A 22,588-nucleotide genomic window follows, 5' to 3' on the forward strand; every position below is an offset into this window, starting at 1 on the left:
TTTATATTATGTGAGTACATAATGAAAGATAGTACATACTAAGAAGGATAGCATGCACTTTAGTTTAATGAAGGACAAGGGAATTATGATCAATTATTGACTATATATATTAGGTACTGCTGTTAGAATTGACCAAAGTAATGACAAGCTTGGTGTGGCCAGAGGGATATCTTTTGGTTTTGCACAGCATCATAATCACTTTCAGACATCTATCTAACTCTTTTTTTTAAACATTTTTGTTTGGGGAAACAGCCACATGTAATGACATTTGAACTGTAACAATGCAGTGACTGTCAAATATTTGATTACCATAAGTCAAACAACTGAAAGGGGAAAAAAAAAGGAGTTTGAAGATCCTCTCACCAGACTTGTGAAACCCTTACTGTTACAAGTAGAAATTTACTGTGTTCTGGTTGTGTTATAAAGCAATGGGAAAGATATTACCAGGTGCTGAAGACTGCTACCACATTACTGAATGTTGCGATAAGAGACACTTGGATCCACGCTACCATTTGTAATAGGAACATCAAGACATCAAAAGACCAATCAGAAGAGGGAGAAATACTTCCACAGCTTGAGAATGTGTACCAGGAAGTGAAAGATTAATTGGTGAAGAAGAATGAGCCGTACATGGTGGCCACCACGGGGTAAATGTATCAAGCTGAGAGTTTTCCGGTGGGTTTGAAAAGTGGAGATGTTGCCTATAGCAACCAATCAGATTCTAGCTGTCATTTTGTAGAATGTACTAAATAAATGATAACTAGAATCTGATTGGCTTTTCAAACCCGCCGGAAAACTCTCAGCTTAATACATTTACACCCACATGTTTGTTTTTCTACTCGCTGTAATCTATATGTTCCAGCATCATCTATTCTTAACTACAGAAGGGGGGTTTGAAAAGTGATTCTGAAAATTCGGTTAAGGTTTTAAAAAGGTAACAAGTGAAGTCCAGCACATTTCTTTGTTCAATCCACAAATTTAAAAGAAATTCATTAGTTTAGAGATTAGATTTGGGATGATATATTGATCAAATCTCACTGGTTGAACAGATGAACAAAATAAGAAATTGATCAAAGAGAAAATGTGTCTGCATTGGGGAAAATTTTATTAGTGGTTCTAACTGATCTGTTAGTGAAATATGTAGTAAAATATATATATAAAAAAAAGGGAATTGATAGAATAATCAATGGTAAAATACATACTAGCAGAAACATCTGGTACAGGGAAGGGGGCATACTAAGGTTAAGACAAATTGGGTTAAGCACTACATGGTCAAAACAAGGGAAGAATTATTATTAATTATTATTATTATTATTATATTTTTACCTTAACATTATGGTAGTTTTGGGTACTACAAGAGAGTGGACTGTTAGAGTTGTATTTATAAGAATAATAGATTTTTTTTGTGAGCAACCTGATTTGCAATATTATTATATATTATTGTTATTATAAACCCTTATTTGAGGAATTGCTGGTAAAATAATGGGAAAAGGCTAGGATTTATATCTTGTGTAAATATCTCTTCTAAGAAAGTAAATCTGTGAAGTGAATGTTGATTCATTGTAAACCATGTGACCTCTGTGATGACATAATTTTGTAAACACACCCACCATTTTAAAAGTTTTTAATTTGGCTTGCAGCCAACCCAGGGCTCTCTGTCTGCCATGAAATCATGGGCCTACAGGCTGTATGGGAACTGAACTCTCTCTTTGGTAACTATGTAACTTAAGATCTAAAGTGAAGCAAATCTCTTTTTATTGCAAAATCTACAATTGAACTGGACAATATTGATTTATTCTGAAAATGAATTCAACTAAATATATTTATATATATATATATATATATATATATATATATATATATATATATATATATATATATATATATGCTAGCTCTTGGGTCACACAGCTCTGCATCTCAACCCTGCAGACTCACCAGCTGCTCCATTTTGTTGCTAAATTGTACAGCAGCCGTCGCGCTGTCAAAGAAGTGTTTGCGGCGGTGCTGTGTAGGAGCAATGTTTAACATGTTTAAATACATGCTTTTGTGCCCGTTTGTTCGCGGAGTAGAGGGGTTTCTGGAGAACCAGAAACCCCCCCCTGCGTGTGTCCTTGACACACACTGGAAACAGATTTTTTTGCAAAATAGCAGTTTGCAACAATTTAGTAATGTCTTGGAAGGTCTGCAGTCTACTGCCTCCCTCTTGCAGTACTTTATGTTTATCAAATTTTGTTATTTAGTGCGAGTGGTTACTGCAAACAATATACAAACATTTTTTTTTAAGGTAGTTGCCCTAAAATGATTGAATTATACACCCCAAAACTTTAATATGCCTCCCCTTATAATATGAAAAGATAAAAAAGGAACAAAAGGTCATTCAACTGAGTGAGTCATTATCATCTCAATGAATAAACCCAATGTGACTCCTGTAGTTATTCTAAACCTTTTATGGAATAAAATAGGAGTTTTCTCTCAGCATGGCAAGATGCCAACTTGTGGGAGTCCCGGATGAACAGGGGCACCGGCTGATGTGTCCTGAGAAAACATTGAACATAAAAGCAAGGGCAGAGACGGAATGTTGCAACATGTGTTGGGGAGATAAGAAGCTGGAGGAGGGGGCAGTGCTGAGGCATTTGTGATAAGAAAGAGAAGGGACAGTGTTCATCATCAGTGCTAAAAACTACACCGAATATCTGGTCTGTGTCATTGTAATCTAGTGTCCATACTACATACACACAGGCGACAGTTGAGGTCAGTACATTGAGGTCACTGGGGGTTTCAGTTTCCCCTTTATGTACTGTTCAGTTTCAGAAAGGAGAACAAACTCTGTTTATGACGAGAAGGATCTTGCTATTAGTTCTCTGTTCTGACTTAGCAGCACTGTGAAAATATTCAGTGAGTTTAATGGAAGGATCAGGGGTGAAAAATGGAGGAACAAGAAACCTTTAAAAGGAAAACTGAAAACAATACTACAGTATATATTTTTATATCAAGGTGAATTGCACATCTCATCCCTCTTTGGCTCAAAGAAAATATGAGGCACATTTAACAAATCCTAAACCACGCGGAAACGGATTTTTCTGCACGGTTTAAACATTTTAATGTAAAGTAAAGTGGCTATTTAACAAAAACCTAACGCAGCATTAGGGAAATTACTGCACAATTCAGCAGTCCCATAACACTCAATGGGGAGTGTGGACAATTTTATCAAGCTCCGAAATGTTTACCTTTTCGGAGCAGGACTCCGATGACTAACGCCATCTGAAGTGAGCCATTCAATCCTATGGGGAAAGCATCGCAGGAGAGGGATCTGCAGACTCCTCTCTGTACAGCCTTCCTGCTCTCCCTTGTTTTAATTAACATAAATTATCTCTGCACATGCTCAGTAAAGACTCTGGGTCACAACCAGGAGTTGTCCTTCGAAAAAAAGTAATTGTGGGACAGCCTCCTATCGGACGCACTGTCCCGACCTAAATTGCCCTGTTAATTCATCTATCATCACTGCGTGGAAGATGATAATTAACATGGCACAAAAGTGAATAATAGTAAATAGCCCTCTATAGGTTTATTCAAAACGTCAGTGCATCAGACATCTTTCCTTCTCTCTACTATGTCATTTCAGACGCCTAAATCATAAAAGTTACTTTAAAACACTTTCCTTTGCAGTTTCAGTGTACGATGTGAACGATGTGAAAGTAAAATTTTCAATTTTGATGTGTAATACATATTGATATTGTGAGGAAGTACAGCATTCACAGGAATCCGACTCAGTTATGCTGAACCATTTAACTGTTTATTAGCAGTTGTCAGGATGGTAAACAGTTCCAATGCTGGTTCAGCAATCATATCCATAAACAGCGTACAAATATCCCCACTACCTACATCTGGCTAGACATAACTTCCCTGTCTGCAAGCCGGCCACTTAGTGGCATTGCGGTGGTAATCGCTTACCTGATTACGATAACCCCCGACACACAGCACACCTACAAGAAAAAAACGATTGCATGGAAAAACGACAGGTATATTAACAGACTTAACTTAAAAACGACTGTGCACATCTCCGATGCCAGCAGAAGGCTGACAGGACCTCCTTCCGACTGGCCAGCTCTCCAGCAGTACTGTGTCACTTCAGTGCGCCCTTCATGACTTAAAATTTAAAGCGGCAATGACAGGATCCTGGTTAAACAGTGTCCCTGCAGGGTCCCGACATTGCCGCTTTAAATTTTAAGTCATGAAGGGCGCACTGAAGTGACACAGTACTGCTGGAGAGCTGGCCATTCGGAAGGAGGTCCTGTCAGCCTCCTGCAGGCATCGGAGATGTGCACAGTAATGTTTAAGGTAAGTCTGTTAATATACCTGTCGTTTTTCCATGCAATCGTTTTTTTTCTTGTAGGTGTGCTGTGTGTCGGGGTTATCGGCATCGCCAACCCGTACCCCACCCTGGCATCAGTGGTTCTACCCACACATACGGACAGTGCAAAGCAAAACCGATTACACCCACGTGGAACACCTGTGTGTGTATGTGCTAAATGAGGAACCTAGGGAAAACTTAACCCTGTCTGTGTTCCTATAAGATCCCTTATAGGGGAACTGTGGCAAAGAGGCATATTTGCCACAATATATACACACATATACATTTACATATATATAATAATTTACCTGTCCAAAGTTCCAAGGAACGGAGGTGATTAGGTCCTTGGTCCCCATAAAAATGATCCCATGCTGAGTAGAAACATACTCTGTCCGCTCCTCCTCGTTTTCCATGTAGACCGAGTCCTCTGAGAGAATGAGATAGTTACAGTGGGGTGAAGAGTCCTGACACAGCGCCTATTACAGAAACCTCAGCACAAAGGTCAAACATTTACAGACGCAAAATACATAATGGTTATTCATTAGAAAAATGCCAATGTGAACATAAAATATATGGCATATAGATTGCAATCGCTCACCAAACATTTCTTCTAAGCCTACTAAAGGACACACAGGTAGCTACCAGCAGTAGTCAAAAATACCAGCAAACATTTACAAAAACTAGAAACACCATTTAAATGAAAAGGAACCTTTTCTCTTTCAGCGTTTGCAAGTTTTGTGACGTTTTCCAGATTAGTGGTAAAAGAAAGTGCATGACAATTTGCAAAATAGGCAGAAATATTCTTGTCTGAATTTGTGCAAAGTAAGTAGACTTGTAGAGGTTCAGATTGTGTAAATAGACACATATTTAAGGGTCAGATTTGTGGAAACTCAGTACACACATAGAGGTCCAGATTCATGGACAATGGGTACACATATACAAGTCAGATATGTGTGAAGTAGCCACATGTATACAGATCAGGGGGTAAATGTATCAAGCTGAGAGTTTTCCGGCGAGTTTGAAAAGTGGAGATGTTGCCTATAGCAACCAATCAGATTCTAGCTGTCATTTTGTAGAATGTACTAAACAAATGATAGCTAGAATCTGATTGGTTTTTCAAACCCGCCGGAAAACTCTCAGCTTGATACATTTACCCCCAGGTCTGTGTGAAGTAGGCCCTGGATTTGAGAAAAGGCTGAATGAGCCAGGGCCGAGGGCAGCAGTGTATAGGCAGACATCTAGCCATTCATTTATTTTATATAGAGAAGATGCCAGAGGCATAGAAAAGTGACCTGATCATGTAACTACACTCAAGTGATGGGCAGGCACAGGACGGTTTATTACATGCATGTGATACACAGTACAGCAACATATGAGGAAAATAGCTGTGTACAATGCAGCACTTTCTTATGATGGGTTTCAACAGAAAGTGACAAATTATATTGCCGCTTTCTGTATGTATATTATTCAAACATACAGAAATGAAATGAAAATGGAAGTTAAAATATTGTTATTTTATAATATAATATAATCCCACTGCTGGACTTAAAAATGCCTGTGTATTACAATATTAATTAATATACCTGAAATCACAAACGTTTGTCTCTCTAGAATACTATCCGTCCCATTCCCTCAGTTAAAACAGGTAAGTTTAAAACTGTGCAGGAAGCTGGATGTCTGTATTATCCATCACTCTGTAACATCCAGGGAGAGGAGAAGCAGTGATGGTGTTGCTGTTTACTCCTGGCACCCAGCCCTGTTATCTTTCCCATCAAATTATTTAATTGGCGTTTGCATAAATTATCTTCCAAGTGTCACTGCACGTGGTACTCATTTTGCTTAAAAATGCAACTGGAAATCAATAGATTACTCCAGGGTTTCCCAAACCCAGTCCTCAGGGCTCCCCAACAGTGCAGGTTTTCCAGATTGCATGTGACATAATTAGGACCACCTGTGGATCTGTTACAATGTGTCAGTCAGTAATGAATACACCTGTGCTCCAGAAAGGAGATATGGAAAACATGCACTGTTGGGGAGCCCTGAGGACTGTGTTTGGGAAACCCTGGATTACTCCCTGAACATGAACAGATTGTATAACTCTACTGAAATGTTCTGAAAAGTCATGTAGACTGGTGCAATTACAGCACACACGCTACAATATGATTGTATAGAAAAATCCAAGATATCCAATCACAATTCTATGCAATCCAAACCCTGGGGGCGTTTTCGCTGGTTGCTAAATAACGCTATAATAAATGGATATGTCTAACTTGAATCTGTAGCATTTAAGTCAATGGATAAAATCTATGTAAATTGTTTGCTGGAGAAATACTTCAGATTACACTTTTATTTTTTTGTTAATACAAAACTGCAGTAAAACGTTGTTGCAAGACTAAAGAGTGTATTTTACATTAATCCTTCCTATATGAAAATGTCACTTGAATTTAGTTATCAATGTAGGGACATAAAAAAATATCTAAATTTATATAAATAATATTTTTGCCGACAAGAAAAAAGCAACACATCTGTGTATAAACATAATAAAAGAAAACTAAAAAAAAAGCAAAATAGACTATAAGATCATTGAATACAAGTCTCTCCGCTCTGTTTGGATATCATCTGATAGTTTGTTGTCCATCCTCAGTCTCTTACCTGGACACCAGGGGTTAAACAGAAGAATGAATTCCCCAAGATGGCAGCTGTTCTCCTCAGTTCCCGTGGAAGTCTCCATGGAGAGGACGTACTTTCCAATGCGAGCATCAGGTGGGCTGGTGACAGAGAGAACAAGAGCCCCCCCATCGCTGCTGATTATGGCAGCGCTCCATACTCCCTCCTGGAGGGTGTCGGTCACTTTAATGTTCGCTTCAGTGCCAGAGTCTTCAGAGGGACAAGGACCTAAATGAAAAAAGAAACGTCACTGGTAAGGTGGGAAGCCTAAAAAAAATATGATTTTGTTATGTTGGATATAGGTGGGACAACCACGAATTAAACTGAAGAGATTTGGGCTTTGAGTGGGTATAATTCAGCTGCTCCTTGAGAATGCTGGCGATACATCCATATATTGATGCCTTAGGTAAGAGCAGGATTGGACTAACAAGGGAGACACTGGTGCCCACTTCTCACCGAACAGGGCCAGGCCATTTAAAAATGGCAGACTTTTCATCAAAGAGTAATGTGAATCTCATTAAATTGTTGAGAGGAAAAATTAATTTAACAGTTGCTAAGAGAATCCTTAAAAAGTGCTCCGTGAAACAAATGCCTCATCGTAGGCATGGCTCTGCCTTTATCATATATATATATATATATATATATATATATATATATATATATATATATCTATCTTCAGCATCATAGTTTCAACTTTACCTTTTGTTTACTTTCAGAATCCACCTCTATGTGATAAATGACAGGGAGAGAAAAGTCTGGGAATTCAAGCTGATAAGAACATTCCAGTCATTGACTCAAGGACTCAACCTAACACCTGGATTTATGACCCACTACATTGACACACTTCACACCCCACAGCAGAGTGACTCCAGATCTCGGAACTCTTAGGACTTTCTCTCTACCATAATAACAAAAACCTCAGTTTTATTACTTTACCTTATCTTTATGATGTATTCCCCCCCCCCCCACCTGTACAAATTGATTGATGTAACATCTCTTAAATGTTTTGCCCTTTTCTCAGTCATTCATTTGTAAACTTGCCTGATGAAGGGGCCTCTGTGCTCTAAAAGCTAGCAAATATAAAAATGTATTTTGGTTAGCCAATAAAGGTATCACTCCTATAATACTTTTGTCTTTTTTGACACGAAAATATTCAACATCACATAGATTTTTCTGTCCGACAGAGTACTGCAATAAAATGTTTTTTTTATTTTATTTTGCTACACATTCTGAGAATCCACCTCTACAAATTCCTTTACTTGCTCCCTGATGGTAATCGAGATATCTGCTAGGCACTATTCATACAGATTTGTTTTTAGTTACCTCTTTAATATTATCAACATACGTTTTGAATTAGCTTTAAGTCATTAGCAAAGATTCCTTACCTACTTCCAGACACATCTCTACATTTCAAGACATTAACAATTCCACCCAACCTAGTGGAAGGACTCCCTATCCTTAGGCACTAAATAAACACAATTATCCCTGGTGTGAGCAACAGCCTTGCGTGATCAGAGCAAGCTGTTATTTCTGCAACCTCAAGGTATTAGAAAAGGGAGTTTTGCCGATGTTACACTATATTTAGACGACACATTTGCAATAATATTCATGATTATCATATGCAATATGTCATATGCAATAACCTTCTATGAGGTATAGTTGAACATTCATTCAGTAGGGTCTATTTATAGCCCATTACATATTGCTCACGTTAATTATCAGTTTTTATTGCAATGATAACACATTAGTTAATGTGGCAATTTATTAAAATTGATAAGCCGGGACAGTGGCTTTGATAGGTACTTGTCCTGGTGAATAGTCTATAATAAAGTGATCAGAATGGCCATGAGGAAGCGCAAAAGTACAAAGTACAGTTTTCGACAAGAAGGAGGGGGTGAGTGAGCACGAAGACTGCTGGAGAGAGGTGCAAAGATCCCTGTCCTGCGATGCTCTTCCCGTAAGACAGAACGACTAACTGAAGATGGCGTTAGCTGACATTGGAAAATAGTTCCAGACCGCAGTCCCAATTGAGAATAATAGCAGGTTGCTTAATACCCCTGCATTAGGCTAATGTTAAATAGCAAGATCACTTTATTTTACATAAACCATGTGGAAACAGACATTTCCGCATGGTTTTAGGCTTAATAAATGTACCTGAATGTGAGAGGGAGGTTTATAGTCCAGAATTTTATAAAAGCACAAAAAAAAAAAATTTACTTCACAAATATGAATAATCTCTGATTTGATTTCTTTTTTACATTGAAATGTTCACTAACTCATGAATTGTACGTTTATCTAAGGTTATTTTTTTTATATATACGTTCATCTAGAAATAATTGAAAAATAGTCATTGATTCTGAATTTTTCTTTAGCTTTTTATAATGTCAGAATGACTTTTGCTATATTAATGTCATGTATTATTTATTTTTTTGCCGATTCCAATAAAAATAATTCTTAAAACTAAAATTATAAAGCACAGGACAGCACACCCTGTCTTTCTCAACATCCTGACATTGTGTTAAGAGGCTGGGAAATGACTGAAGAAAATGAATCAGCTGGGTCAGGAGTTCTTATCCTATGCACATAACCATTAAGACAGATGTATGAAACCACATCAGCTAAATTAATCAGTAACCACAATGACAAAATCCAGAATGAAACTTCACATCTGAGAACAGAGTTAGTTGCTATAAAGTTTCCCTTTCAGTGGTTTGCTTGTACCTGAAAATCTGACTCCTAGGGGGAAAATACAATTAGCCGCGGTACAGGCTATCGTAGTACCTGTAAAATACTGTAGTGCCTGGAAATGTGCGCAGCCGCGATGTTCGGCAGCACATGGCGCACAATTGAATTGGAACAGTCCTCGGAGACAAATCACCGCAATGTTTTTACTTAAATCTCCACTTATTTTCCCTTGCGTTCCATAGAGATGAGATGAATGGAGATTCCTTACCGTATATGCCGGCACCTTGCGGGCGATTGAACTTGCTCCTAAGTCTGGATTTCCCACTTATTTCCCAACTGCAATAACCTGGTCTGCACTGACGTATGTAAGAATTGCTATTAACTAAATGCAATTAATTTACCCCCGGTTATTGCAGATGGAAAATAAATGAAAAAAGCAGCTGCATACAGTAACAAGAAATGACTGGGGCCCCGTAGTAATATTTTGAAACCACACTCAGAGGAGACAGGCCTCTCAAAGTACCATCCTATAGCCTGAACTATACAGATATTGCTGTGATCCTCTATAGAAGCTAAGTTCAGTAGCTGCCTAATTAATTTAATATGCATCCAGGCTAACGGGTCCTTAGTGGCACTGGGGCCTTTCCTCGCTTTGGCATCATATGATGTCACTTATAATTAGATGTATAACAACAAAATAAGAGATGCAAAGAAAAGGAGAATTTAAGACCTGAACAAGTTTTTTGGGGATTATATATGTATCATCGGAAATTGTGGGGTCAGGTACAAATGAAACAAATCTCATCTATCCCATCTCCCAGACCGCATACATGCCCAAAATGGCACCACATGACCTCAGACTCCCACATTCAACAACTCTTCACATGCCAGAAAACCTCCCCAGATGCCCCACATGTGCTTGAATTGCCCATCAGACCTCCCCACATGCAACACACTTGTGCCTTTCAAAGCATCGTACCTTCCCATATGTCACCCAGACCTCTACATGTACCACCTCACCATGTGTTCCTTGCATGCCCATCAGACCTTGCTACATGCCTTTTCCATGCCCCTCATACCTCACGCATGCCCATTAAATTCCCAACAGTCCTCCACATATTCCATCAGTCCTCACCATATGTCCTTTCCATGCCTCTCAGACCTCCTCACATGTTCTTTAAATTACCATTAGACCTATCCACATTCCCTTTCCATGCCCATTAAATGCCCATTAGTTCTCTCCATATGCCACCAGACCTCCTCACACGCCGGGCCTACATTGCCTTCCTTCCTCAACAGCGGTGTGTAGATGGGTGTGATGTCAGGTCACACCATCAACTGCCTGGGACGCTGTCATTGTAGGTGAGTCCCCTGTCACTAATGTGGGAGAAGCAGCTTTCCCCCGCTGCGCTGCTGATGTGCCACTGCAATATACAGAGAAGCTCACTGTCGCTGGGATCATCGGCTGGCAGCGGGCCCCTTGGTGAGTCCAGGCCACTGGTAGGTCAGGCCTTTTACAGTGGTACCCTCCCCCCATAATTCCCTGATGGCGGCCCTGTGCAGAGCCAACATTAAGGTAGAATTTCTATTGCTACTTATTCACATTCATTTACATCAATAGAAAATCTTCTTCCAATTTATGATTAAAATTTCGCTGGATGGTAGAGTGATGCATATATATCTGCAAGTAGTGCCACCATAGATTAGTCTGGCATTCAGCACCAGAGACCTCAACATAAGCTGACCATTAGCTATGATAAAACTAAATTAAAATAAATTAGAATTACACTTTTAACTTATTACTGCACACAAAATAATAGGCAGTAGAATTAATAAAATAGAACGAAATGAGCTGTTCTGTGCAATTGCACATACTGTACATTCATAATAAGAGCAGATCCTGGCATTTATATTCAGTGTTACAGAAGAAAAGCATTGGGACATTGCAGTTATTTAGTCTGAAAAAGACTAAATCTGCAAAACCTGGAACTATACCTGGAAATAACAGACAGCTGGCAGCTGTGCTTACTCCATCTGGCAGCTACTCCCTCGCAGTTATAAAATATTTCTCCATTAATATCCTATGGCTTACTTGTTCACAAAGCTGAAGCTATCTGGCAGATTGAGTTTGTTGCTGCCTATTTCACTAAATAACAGAAAAGGGTTTAAGTCAAGTATACAGTATAATACCTGTTTGAACTATAAGTGTCAACTGATCTACTCCTTCTTCATATCCCCGGGGAGAAAACTGCAGGTTGATATCAAAGGCCTGGCCCCTCCGGACAACCAATTTCTGACAGCCGACATCCCCGGTGTGGTGGCTCCGGTTATTGGAGCTACAGTCCAAGTCACAGTTCTCCAGAAACAGAGCTGCAATAAACATGAGCACGGTTTATGTACAAATATATTCAGATTTCCTGTGCACACAAGTATTTGCCAGGTTCATGAAAACAAATCACTGCACTTATATAGATCTGCTTGCACCCTGAAAAGTGTCAAGTTTGACCTACAAACTAAAACAATGAAAAAACAAGAAGCGACAAGAAGCAAAATAAACTGAGTCTTGCCATGAGGGGTATCATCTTTGGAAGGATCTCGGGACACAGAATAGTTTCACTATCATTATCATCAACATCATCATTACCATTTATTTATATAGCGCCACTGATTCCGCAGCGCTGTACAGAGAACTCATTCACATCAGTCCCTGCCCCATTGGAGCTTACAGTCTAAATTCCCTAACACGCACACCGACAGACAGAGAGAGACTAGGGTCAATTTTCATAGCAGGAAATTTACCTACCAATATGGTTTTGGAGTGTGGGAGGAAACCGGAGCACCCGGAGGAAACCAACTTAAACACAGGGAGAACAGTCAAACTCCACACAGATAAGGTTATATGATAAATGGGAGATATTATCTACAGATAACTTTTGGTTTGTCCAATGCATCTGGCCAATCAGGTATAGGGGTCTAAAAAATACCCTTTAAACTGTCCTGAATTCTCTCAGAACAGATACCTGAAGAATTTAAATGACACCTGTCATTCTATAATACAGTTATCTCACCTTGCGTGCTTTTTATTGGTTATCCTACAGTTATTTGTAAATCCGGGTCCTCCACTCCCCCAATGAAGAATCACAAATAATTATTGTGTACCAAGTAAACCAGTCCATAGGAACAAATGGAGTTAAGTCAGTATCCATTTTTCATATTACTAGAATAACAGGACACAATAAAAGGGTGGGAAAGAATTTTAGGAAAAGTGAATTAAATGTGGTTGAGGTAGGGACCAATATTAATGAAATAAAAATGTATGATACTGGAATGGAAAATAAGCTACTTAGGGCTAGATTTACTAAGCTGCAGGTTTGAAAAAGTGGGGATGTCACCCATAGCAACCAATCAGATTCTAGCTGTCATTTTGTAGAAAGCACTAACTAAATGAAAGCTAGAATCTGATTGGTTGCTATAGGCAACATCCCCACTTTTTCAAACCCACAGCTTAGTAAAACTAGCCCTAAGATGTTTAGGCTGAAAGGACAAATATCCATCGATTGCAACCTTCCATAAGCAAAAACTTGGCATATTCTGTTCTGCCCTTGAGTATGATGTATATATATTTTTAGTCATAGTGCTTTAAATATTTGTTCATATCTGTCCATGTGCTGAAAGCTGGAGGTGGCTGTAAGGAGAAAGAGCCTCTGGTGTGGTGGGGACAGAGTTTCATTTCACTGGTGCACACGCCCATATTTCATAAACACTTTGGACACAGTATATGGGATTAGTGGGTGTAGGGTAATGCACAGTTTTCCACTATGTCATTGCTCCACAGGAAGGACAGACAGTACTATGCAGACTGAGCTCTCTGTACAAATGCCCATGGTCTCCACACATCTTTGCGTAAATCATCATCATCATCATCACCATTTATTTATATAGCGCCACTAATTCCGCAGCGCTGTACAGAGAACTCACTCACATCAGTCCCTGCCCCATTGGAGCTTACAGTCTAAATTCCCTAACACACACAGACATAGAGAGAAACTAGGGTCAATTTGATAGCAGCCAACTAACCTACCAGCATGTTTTTGGAGTGTGGGAGGAAACCGGAGCACCTGGAGGAAACCCACGCAGACACAGGGAAAACATACAAACTCCACACAGATAAGGCCATAGTCGGGAATCGAACTGATGACCTGTGAGGCAGAAGTGCTAACCACTTCACCACCGTGCTGCCCCATATGTCTCTAATCATTATATCATAAGAGATGACAATATTATCTACATGCCTTTTTGTTTGTCCCTTATTAAATCTGCTCCAGACTGGCTCTCCATTGTGACCAAAAGAAACCTCCTACTGTCTGAGGGATATGGCGCCCTTCGCACTACTATTATACACGGTGTAAATACTGGCACTCACACAATGTTTGCTCTGTAAGACAAACATTGTGCTTTATTTATTATTACAACTATCACCAATAGAGAAACATTCCAATCATTCAATGGAGCAAGAAATTAAATGCTCCTCTGCTATTTGCTGTATTCCAAACTCAAACAATGATTATACAGTAATTCCAACCAAACGCACATATAAACTAGGCAGAAAATCTATAATTACAGCAACAGTGTTACAATAGCTTTATTAACTAACTTTGATGTGTCCTCTCTCTTTTGGTCTATACCCAGCACCAATAGGCCTTATAAACTATGTATGTCCCAGGTCTTCTCTGGTGTTACAATTTTAACATTCCTCTATGTGGAGTTAAGAGCTGGTGAGATCTTTCCCTACTGTGACTGCTCTCATTGTGTTCAGTGTATGGAATTTTAATGGAAAAATTTACTTGTGTTTATTTTCGGGAGAACTTCAAAGAGCATCCGCTGAAATATGCATTATGTTTCCCCAAGGAGAGTTCATGCTCTAACGTTCTGCACTCCCCAAATCTCTTATCTGTGCTATATTTTAACCTTGACGACAGTTTACATGTAACTGAAACGTACTTAAAACATATCTCCCAACATTTTAGGAACATAGAATTTGACGGCAGATAAGAACCACTTGGCCCATCTAGTCTGCCCAATTTTTAACCTATGGTAAACTCAAACCCTATGTTATCCTTAGTTCTTTGTAAGAATATCCTTATGTCTATCCCAAGCATGTTTAAATTGCTCTACTGTATTAGCCTCTACCACCTCTGATGGGAGGCTATTCCACTTATCCACTACCCTTACTGTGAAGTTGTTTTCCAAAATCCCCTCTGAACCTACTTTCCTCCAGTTTCTGTGCATGTCCTCGTGTTCTAGTACTTCTCTTCCTTTGAAGAATGTTTCCCTCCTGTACCTTGTTTAACCCCTTGATATATTTGAAAATTAAGATAATGTTCCCCCTTTCCCTTCTTTACTCCAAACTATACATATTAAGATCTTTTAGTCTTTTCGGGTAAGTTTTGTGCTGTAGACCATACACCATTTTAATTGCCCTTCTTTGTACAGTCTATAATGTATTTATATCCATCTGGACATATGGCCTCCAGAAATGAACACAGTATTCTAGGGGAGGCCGTAGCAATGACCTATACAGTGGCATTATTACTACTTTCTTTCTGCTACTGATTCCTCTCCCTATGCAACCTTTAAGGGCCAAAGAGGGGCATTAAGTATTTCGGACTTGTTATAAAAAGATAAACGATACACATGGATTGCTGAAGACTTCCAGTACAAATGGCGAAACAAAATAAACCACTAGTTCTTTACAGACTATATAACCTACACATCACTGAAACATATAAATTTGGAAACTAGGAGCCAGACAGTCCCTTTGATGTGCAATGGATGAGTTTACCACACAGATCTCGTACATCAGTCTGAAAATAGGGACAGTGGGATTTGGGTACAAAAGGACAGCCCCTGCAAAACAACAACAGTTGGGAAATAGTCTAGAAATAATAGTGTAGGAATGTCTGCATAAACGGAAGCAACACTTTGGCTTAAAAAATATATTACGTTGTCCCTAGAGTCTCCATGATTGTTAGTATGGACAACATTAGCAGACCATTTAATTTTGTTATATTTTGAACCCATTCAGTTTCAATTTAAGCCTTCAAAACTTGCCAAATAATGTACTGTACTAACTTGCTCAATGTAACCACCCACATGCTTCACCTCTTTCAAGTACCACAACACTATATCCAGATGTATTCAAGTCCTTTATCTAGCCAGTTTATATATCAAATTATTATAACTATACAAACACCCAGACATGAACAACTGAAGTTGCTGAGCTACATGTTGTATATCTATGTCCATTAAGAAACAATCACTAAATATACAGCAATATCCCAAATCCCAACTTGGAGTTTACAAACTGTGCATTTTATTCTACAGCATTTTCTGCAAACACACATATGCATCACATACAAAATATTATAGTGAATATACATGTTACCAATATCTAAACACAGAACACAGAAGTAAATCTTGGGGGCTATATATTAACTAAGTCCAAACGTGCAGAAAGCAATAACAAGCAATGACAAGAGACATATAGCCACAAGATACTCTGGGAGGATAAATAACTATTATATATACCAAACACATCAGCGCTGCAATTTGTCCCACGAATATGTGTATATTTGGGTTTTTTCTTATGACTGTCGTAGTTTTGATTGAAGTGTACTTCAAAAGCTAACATAGTACTAAATTAAACTATACACATATACAAACACAAACGCTTTCATATGGTACCTTCAGCCATGGTCCAGGGTCTTCTTGTAAGTAGTAAATTGACAACCTAACTATAGCAATGTGTTTTTATACATATCCTCCTGCACACACCCCGGGGGTGGGACTGACAAACTAAGGAGAACTTTACTCACAGAGCTCAGGGTGACACTTTGCAAGGGAGGGGGGGATAGTTTATTAACCCTATGCAGTGTAATCCTGTAACAAGGAATACAGTTCAAGGTGTTGAACAGTTTTAGAAATGATACCAATGTTTACATAACTTTACCAAATGTAACAGGTCTTTGTCTCACCAGAACAGAACACGGAGGGTTACGTGCTAACCTGACATAAAAGGGCATGAACGGAGAGTATATACGTGTGTTTTGTAGGGGTTCCTTCCTATATAATGGTGCTTTAAAAGTCACATAAAAGTGTCCTATGATTTACGAGCCAGGAGTATACTGTAGCGTTTAGCATTGCCTTCTGCAAAGTCACAAAGTCCATATATACGAGGAACAGAGAATAGACGGACCAGGCAATGCTTTAAAACACAGAAAGCAAAGAGTTGCAATAAATTCAATTCAGAACCAACCAGAGCTCCATCTTTTGGACCTGTATTCAGGGGACTTTTCCAAACTGACTCTTCATTGATGTATAGCTCTTTAAGGACAAACGTCTCCATTCACTCCCAACAGGGTTCTAAATTTTTAACAGCCTCCTTTCCCACATGTTTAAGTGTTTTGCTATTGTTTACAGTTTTTATACAGAGCATAAGTTTAAATAGTGTTATACATGCAATACTTTAGCTACAAATTCCTTCTACACTACAATTAAACAATGCAGTCTAGTTTTATGCTGTTTGGGACAATGAATCAAATATTTCTTGTGACATTTCCAAGGTTACAAAGAGCTGACACAGCATGATTGTTATACACACAGTTAGTAACTACTAAGCTCTTACTGTCATTTGTTTTGCTCCTTTTTTTGTAGAATTTTTTTTTTCTTATCATTAATTTTTGGGAGGCATGTATGCTTTATTATTATTGTTATTCTTTATAAGGAGCCACAAGATTTTCACAGCGTCGTACAGAATACAAACAGTAGACCATACATGGTATAACAACACAGAACAAAAAACAAATAATAGCAAGACCAAAAGCTCCAAACATAGCTACTAGAGAAGTTGGACCAGAAGGTATAGAGGCAGGAGGAAAGAGGGCCCTGCTGGTAAGAGCTTACATCTTAAGGGAGGGTAAACAGATATCAGGCACAGACGGGAGTCAGTAGAGGGGATCTAGCGCAAGCGGACCGCGTAAGGGGATGGGAAAAAGAGAGTAGTGAGGAACTCAAGCATGGTAAGGAACTCAAGCATAGAGAGATGGTTAGATGGATGGATGGTAGGCTTTGAGGAACAGGTGAGTTTTAAGTGCCCGATTGAAGGTGCACAGACTAGGTGAGAGACGAATAGAGCAAGGAAGGTTATTCCAGTGGAGGGGGGCAACCCAAGAGATATCTTACATTCAGGAGTGGGATGTGGTGATCAGAGTGGAAGAGAGGCGATGGTCATTGGCCGATCACAGAGAATGGGAGGGAGTGTGAATGGAGAGGAGGTTGGAGATTAAGGGCCACATGGACCTGGAGCTGAACATTATGAAGGCCATTTTGTGAGCAACACTGTGCCGACCAATGTGTTGTTTCCAGCATTATGGAGTGCATGGGTAGAGCCTAACTCCAACCATCGTCATCTCCCTCTCCTCTTCCCTTACATGATGCGCACACCACTAACTCATACTTGCCTACTCTCCCAGAATGTCCGTGAGACTTCCGAATTTTTGGGAGAGCAGGGCAACCTCCTGCACCCTGTCCACGTCGTTGGTGAAGTGGGTGGGGGTGGGGCTAATAGCGGCATCCAGGCCCTATCCCCTGCTGTAATTGAACAACATTGGTATACTTTGACAGGGGAAATGGCCAGGATGACGCAAATAGTTGCCTACTTCCTGTCTCCACCACCGAAAGGTGGAAAAATCTTTAGAGGCACAGAGTTTTGTGTAGAATTGGACGCAATCTCCATCTGAAAAGCAGCCTGAAATTGCATCCCAAAAATGACACATCGTACACAGTGTTATAATATGACACACAAGCTGACCGGCATCACTATCAGTTCGTAACTTGCACCAGTTATAGAGCGCTCGCAAAGTTCTCGGGCCTGATTCATCAAGGTACGCAAACTCATACGCATTTGCTAAACGGGACTTGAGCTACGTAAAACACCACATACGCAGCGCAAACAGAGCAGATACGGCACTCAAAGTCAACTCAAAGTCAACTCAATCTCAAACTCCAACGCAAATATAAGGGTTTGCGTCACTCAAAGTATGAAACATGAGTTTGCGTACCTTGATGAATCAGGCCCCTCATTTTCTGACAGGCGCATGTGTTCTGAGTCTCAGTCTATATAAGTCGCATCGGCTCTAGCACACCCATCCATGCCCCCCCCCCCCTTCCCCTGTTCTGCCAGTCTACATATGGCAGCAACTGTACCTACTGCTTTGTGGGTAGGGGCAGAAGTAAGAAAGTGTATTATATGCTGAAACTGCTAATTGCGTCCAACTCTACATGAGCCCTACACTGGGCATAGTGTGAATCCCACAACGAAGGCCATCTTCATACACCTCTATTACGACCTTTTCAGTGTCTCACCTGTTATACTGCTAGGCTCAGGCTCATATAAGGCTTATGTTAATGATGGGAGTGAAGGTACATACAGGATTGGCTTTATTACATGTGGCAACTGTATGCTTTTTATTACATTGCTCAGAGTACGCCTCTAAAAGGGCTTGTTGCAACATAACGGGTCCCATAAAACATATCAGATAAGACATGGAGGTGAGAGATGGCACAAAATTCAAGTGCTTTCGCAGAGTCCAAAAACTCCTAAAAATTCCCCCTTTGCACAACTTTACCTCATTACAACATTCTCACTCTGCAAAATTAATTTAGTACCTGCACTGCTCTGAAAAATTAGGCTTATTGGTGCAGCTACTCAGTACTTTACTGGGAACGCATTCACTCTTTCCATCCCCTGCCCTTGTAAGCTGCTAGTCTGCCAAGACCACAATTGTGCGCTAAAAATCTATACATCTATGCACCCCATCAGAAATATACCAGCACCCACACAAATCGAGGCACGTTTTTTTGCAACAGGTAGTTCACCTACTTCATAGCATATATCACAATTATAATATAATTTACCCTATGTACAGTGCAGTGTTCACCGTTAACCGCATATTTGTTTAATTGCAGTAACTTTGTACCTGGTAAAATTGGTGATATTGGAAGATTTTCTACCAGAAGGCAGCAGTGTAGTTGTCAGCAATGGATTGTAGATCATCTTGTTATTAATTGGAGATATGCTTTTTTTTTAATGGATTTCCCCTTTAATTAATGTAAAAAAAATCCCTTCTTATATTATTTATTTCAAAACAAGTTACATCAGCTTTAAAATAAGGAAATGGGATATTGTATAGTATAATATGGGGAGCGGGATACTGTATCGTATAATGTAGGGAGCAGGATATTGTATAGTATAATACGGGGAGTGGGATATTGTATAGTATAATATGGCTAGCGGGATATTGTATAGTATATAATATGGGGAGTGGGATATTGTATAGTATAATATGTGGAGCGGGATATTGTATAGTACAATATGGGGAGGTCTGACATGGCAAAACTACATTTTTTTTGTACAGTTCCTCCGTATCTCTTTTTGTCCATTTAGGTTTTTGATTGTAGGAGATGTGTATGGATGCAGGGAGCACAGTTTTACCTCTATTATTTGGGAGACACTTGTCAGGTGACAAGGAGTTAAATTCCGTCTGGTGCAGTTGTTTACAAAGGTGATGTAGCATTAGGTCAACCTACAAGGTACTCACTTGTATATTGAGCTCTGTAGTGTGTCGACATACAAGATCTGGTTGTTTATTTTAGCCTAGTCTCTAAAACAGAACCGCACCTTTTTCTGTGCCTCCATCCTGTGTGACTCTCACCTACACAATCACACAGTCATTATTAATCTTTATTTATAGGGCACCACAAGGTTTCCGCAACGCCGTACAAATTGCAGACAGTGGACCATACAGGAAAGAAAGATACAGAACAATAAACAAGAAATGCCAGGACTTCAAAGCTTCAAACATAGCTTACACATTGAAGATGGAGCAGAAGAAAAGGTAGAGAGACAGGATGGATGAGGGCCCTGCATTTGAGAGCTTACATCCTAAAGGGAGGGGAAACAGAAGGCCAGTGGGGAGTCAGAGGGGATCAATTGCAAGAGACACAAGAGGCGGGACAGGGAAGGAGAGAGGTGAGGAAATCAGTCATGAATAGCGGGTTAGGTGGATGGCTAGAAGGCATTGAAGAAGAAGTGAGTTTTAAGTGCCCGCTTAAAAGTGCACAAGTTAGGGGACAGTCGGATGGAGCATGGCAGGTTGTTCCAGTAGAGGGGGGCAGCCCAGTAGAAATCTTGGATTCTGAAGTAGGATGAGGGGATCAGAGAGGAGGAGAGGCGACGGTCATTGGCCGATCGCAGGGAATAGGATGTAGTGTGAATGGAGAGGAGGTTGGAGATGTACGGGTCAGTGGAGTGGAAGAGGGCCTTGTAGGTGAGGGTGAGGAGTTTGAATAGGATTCTGTAGGGAAAAGGAAGCCAGTGTAGGGCATGGCAGAGAGGGGAGACAGAAGAGGAGCAGCGGGAGAGGAAGATGAGTCTTGCAGACGCGCTAGGTATAGACCTGAGGGGGGCAAGTTGAGAGAGAGGAAGACCGGTGAGGAGAAGGTTACAGTAGTCAAGACGGGAAAAGATGAGTGCATGGATAATGGTTTTACTGGCATCCTGAGATAGGAAGGGCCAGAGGTGGGTGATGTTGTGGAGTTGGAGATGACAGGATTGAGCAAGAGATTGAATGTGGGGGGCAAAGGATAAGAAGGAGTCAAGGGTGACGCCCAAGCAACGGAGATGTGGAACAGATGAGATGGTGGTAGTCGAGATGGGCAGAAGATCTAGAAGGAGGGGAGACAATAAACTCAGTTTTGGCGATGTTAATTTTGAGAATAAGTGAAGACATCCAAGAGGAGACAGCGGAAAGTCAGTCAGAAACTTGAGAGAGGAGCATGTTGGAAAGAACGGAAGAAGAGATGTAGAGTTGAATGGCATAAGCATAGAGGTTATATTGGAGACCAAAAGAGGTGATGAGATCACCCAGGGAGGTAGTGTAGAGTGGGAAGAGGTCCAAGAACCGAGCCCTGAGGAACTCCTACAGGGAGGGCAGATGGGAGGGGGGGTGGGGCGGATGAACCAGAAATGAATACAGTGAACGAGCGGTTGGCGAGATAAGAGGTAAACAAGTGAGGACAGAGCCAGAGAGGCTGAGAGTCATTTAACTTGCACAGGGACTTGTGTGTCATAGAGTGGTTAACTAACCCATCACACACAGTCTGTGCACCATCACTATTATGGAAGGTGGTTAGAAATGTAAGAAACTCTTATCACAAGCATCCTCTATATCCATCTCTGGGTCAAGCTTTACATTTGCTGCCTTATGTCATTTTCTGACACCTAAAAATACCTCTCAATGGGAAGAAATGATCGTTTGAAAAAAGTAGACAATGTAAGTAGAGCTCAGAGAATAATAGAGGGGACGAGAGGCTGGTTTGTGTTGCATAAAATATATTTAGCTCAATTAATCATCTTCTGAATTCCTGATACAGTGTAATGAAAACTGTTAAATTGATATTTAATTTTGAGATATTTATTTTCCTGCTAATAGAATACAGTGCTTGGAAAGGTAAAAGAAGTTATGTTGAGAGATAACAGTGTTTAGAGAGAAGAGTAATTACGAGGGGGGAGAAGTTTTGTATTGCAGGACTCCAACTTAGACAACTCCAGTGGGCCAGAGGAAACCTATTCCCCTAGGGTGGACTATATCAGTAGACTTTCTGACTACAGTATCATTTTGTTAAACGGCTGTGGAGGAAAGATAATGGAGGACACTTACTTTGGGTGATAATGAACTGATCCTACTAAAGTGCACTTTTTTGTACGTAATACATGCTCTTATTAACCTTTATAAATATATAACGCCAGCATATTTTACAGCGTTA

At 40.0% G+C, this 22,588-nt stretch overlaps 1 protein-coding gene across 2 annotated transcripts in view; it reads right to left on the reverse strand.

Annotated features, from left to right (window-relative positions):
- Positions 1 to 16,536, reverse strand: part of TGM2 (transglutaminase 2) — a 43,453-nt gene extending 26,917 nt beyond the window's left edge. The window contains exons 1-4 of one of the 2 annotated variants that reach the window (XM_075177652.1): positions 16,448 to 16,536; positions 11,894 to 12,073; positions 7,004 to 7,246; positions 4,660 to 4,778 (exon numbers count right to left, since the gene is read on the reverse strand). In XM_075177652.1, the coding sequence (XP_075033753.1) occupies positions 4,660 to 4,778; positions 7,004 to 7,246; positions 11,894 to 12,073; positions 16,448 to 16,457 (552 nt within the window). In that variant the 5' untranslated portion in view covers positions 16,458 to 16,536. Of the gene's footprint in view, positions 1 to 4,659; positions 4,779 to 7,003; positions 7,247 to 11,893; positions 12,074 to 15,473; positions 15,495 to 16,447 lie in introns of those variants that run through there. The other variant, XM_075177653.1, reaches the window with a different exon arrangement.
- Between the last annotated feature and the right edge of the window lie 6,052 nt (positions 16,537 to 22,588).

The sequence above is a fragment of the Mixophyes fleayi genome, chromosome 6, assembly GCF_038048845.1.
Source record: "Mixophyes fleayi isolate aMixFle1 chromosome 6, aMixFle1.hap1, whole genome shotgun sequence".
Lineage (NCBI taxonomy): Eukaryota > Metazoa > Chordata > Amphibia > Anura > Limnodynastidae > Mixophyes > Mixophyes fleayi.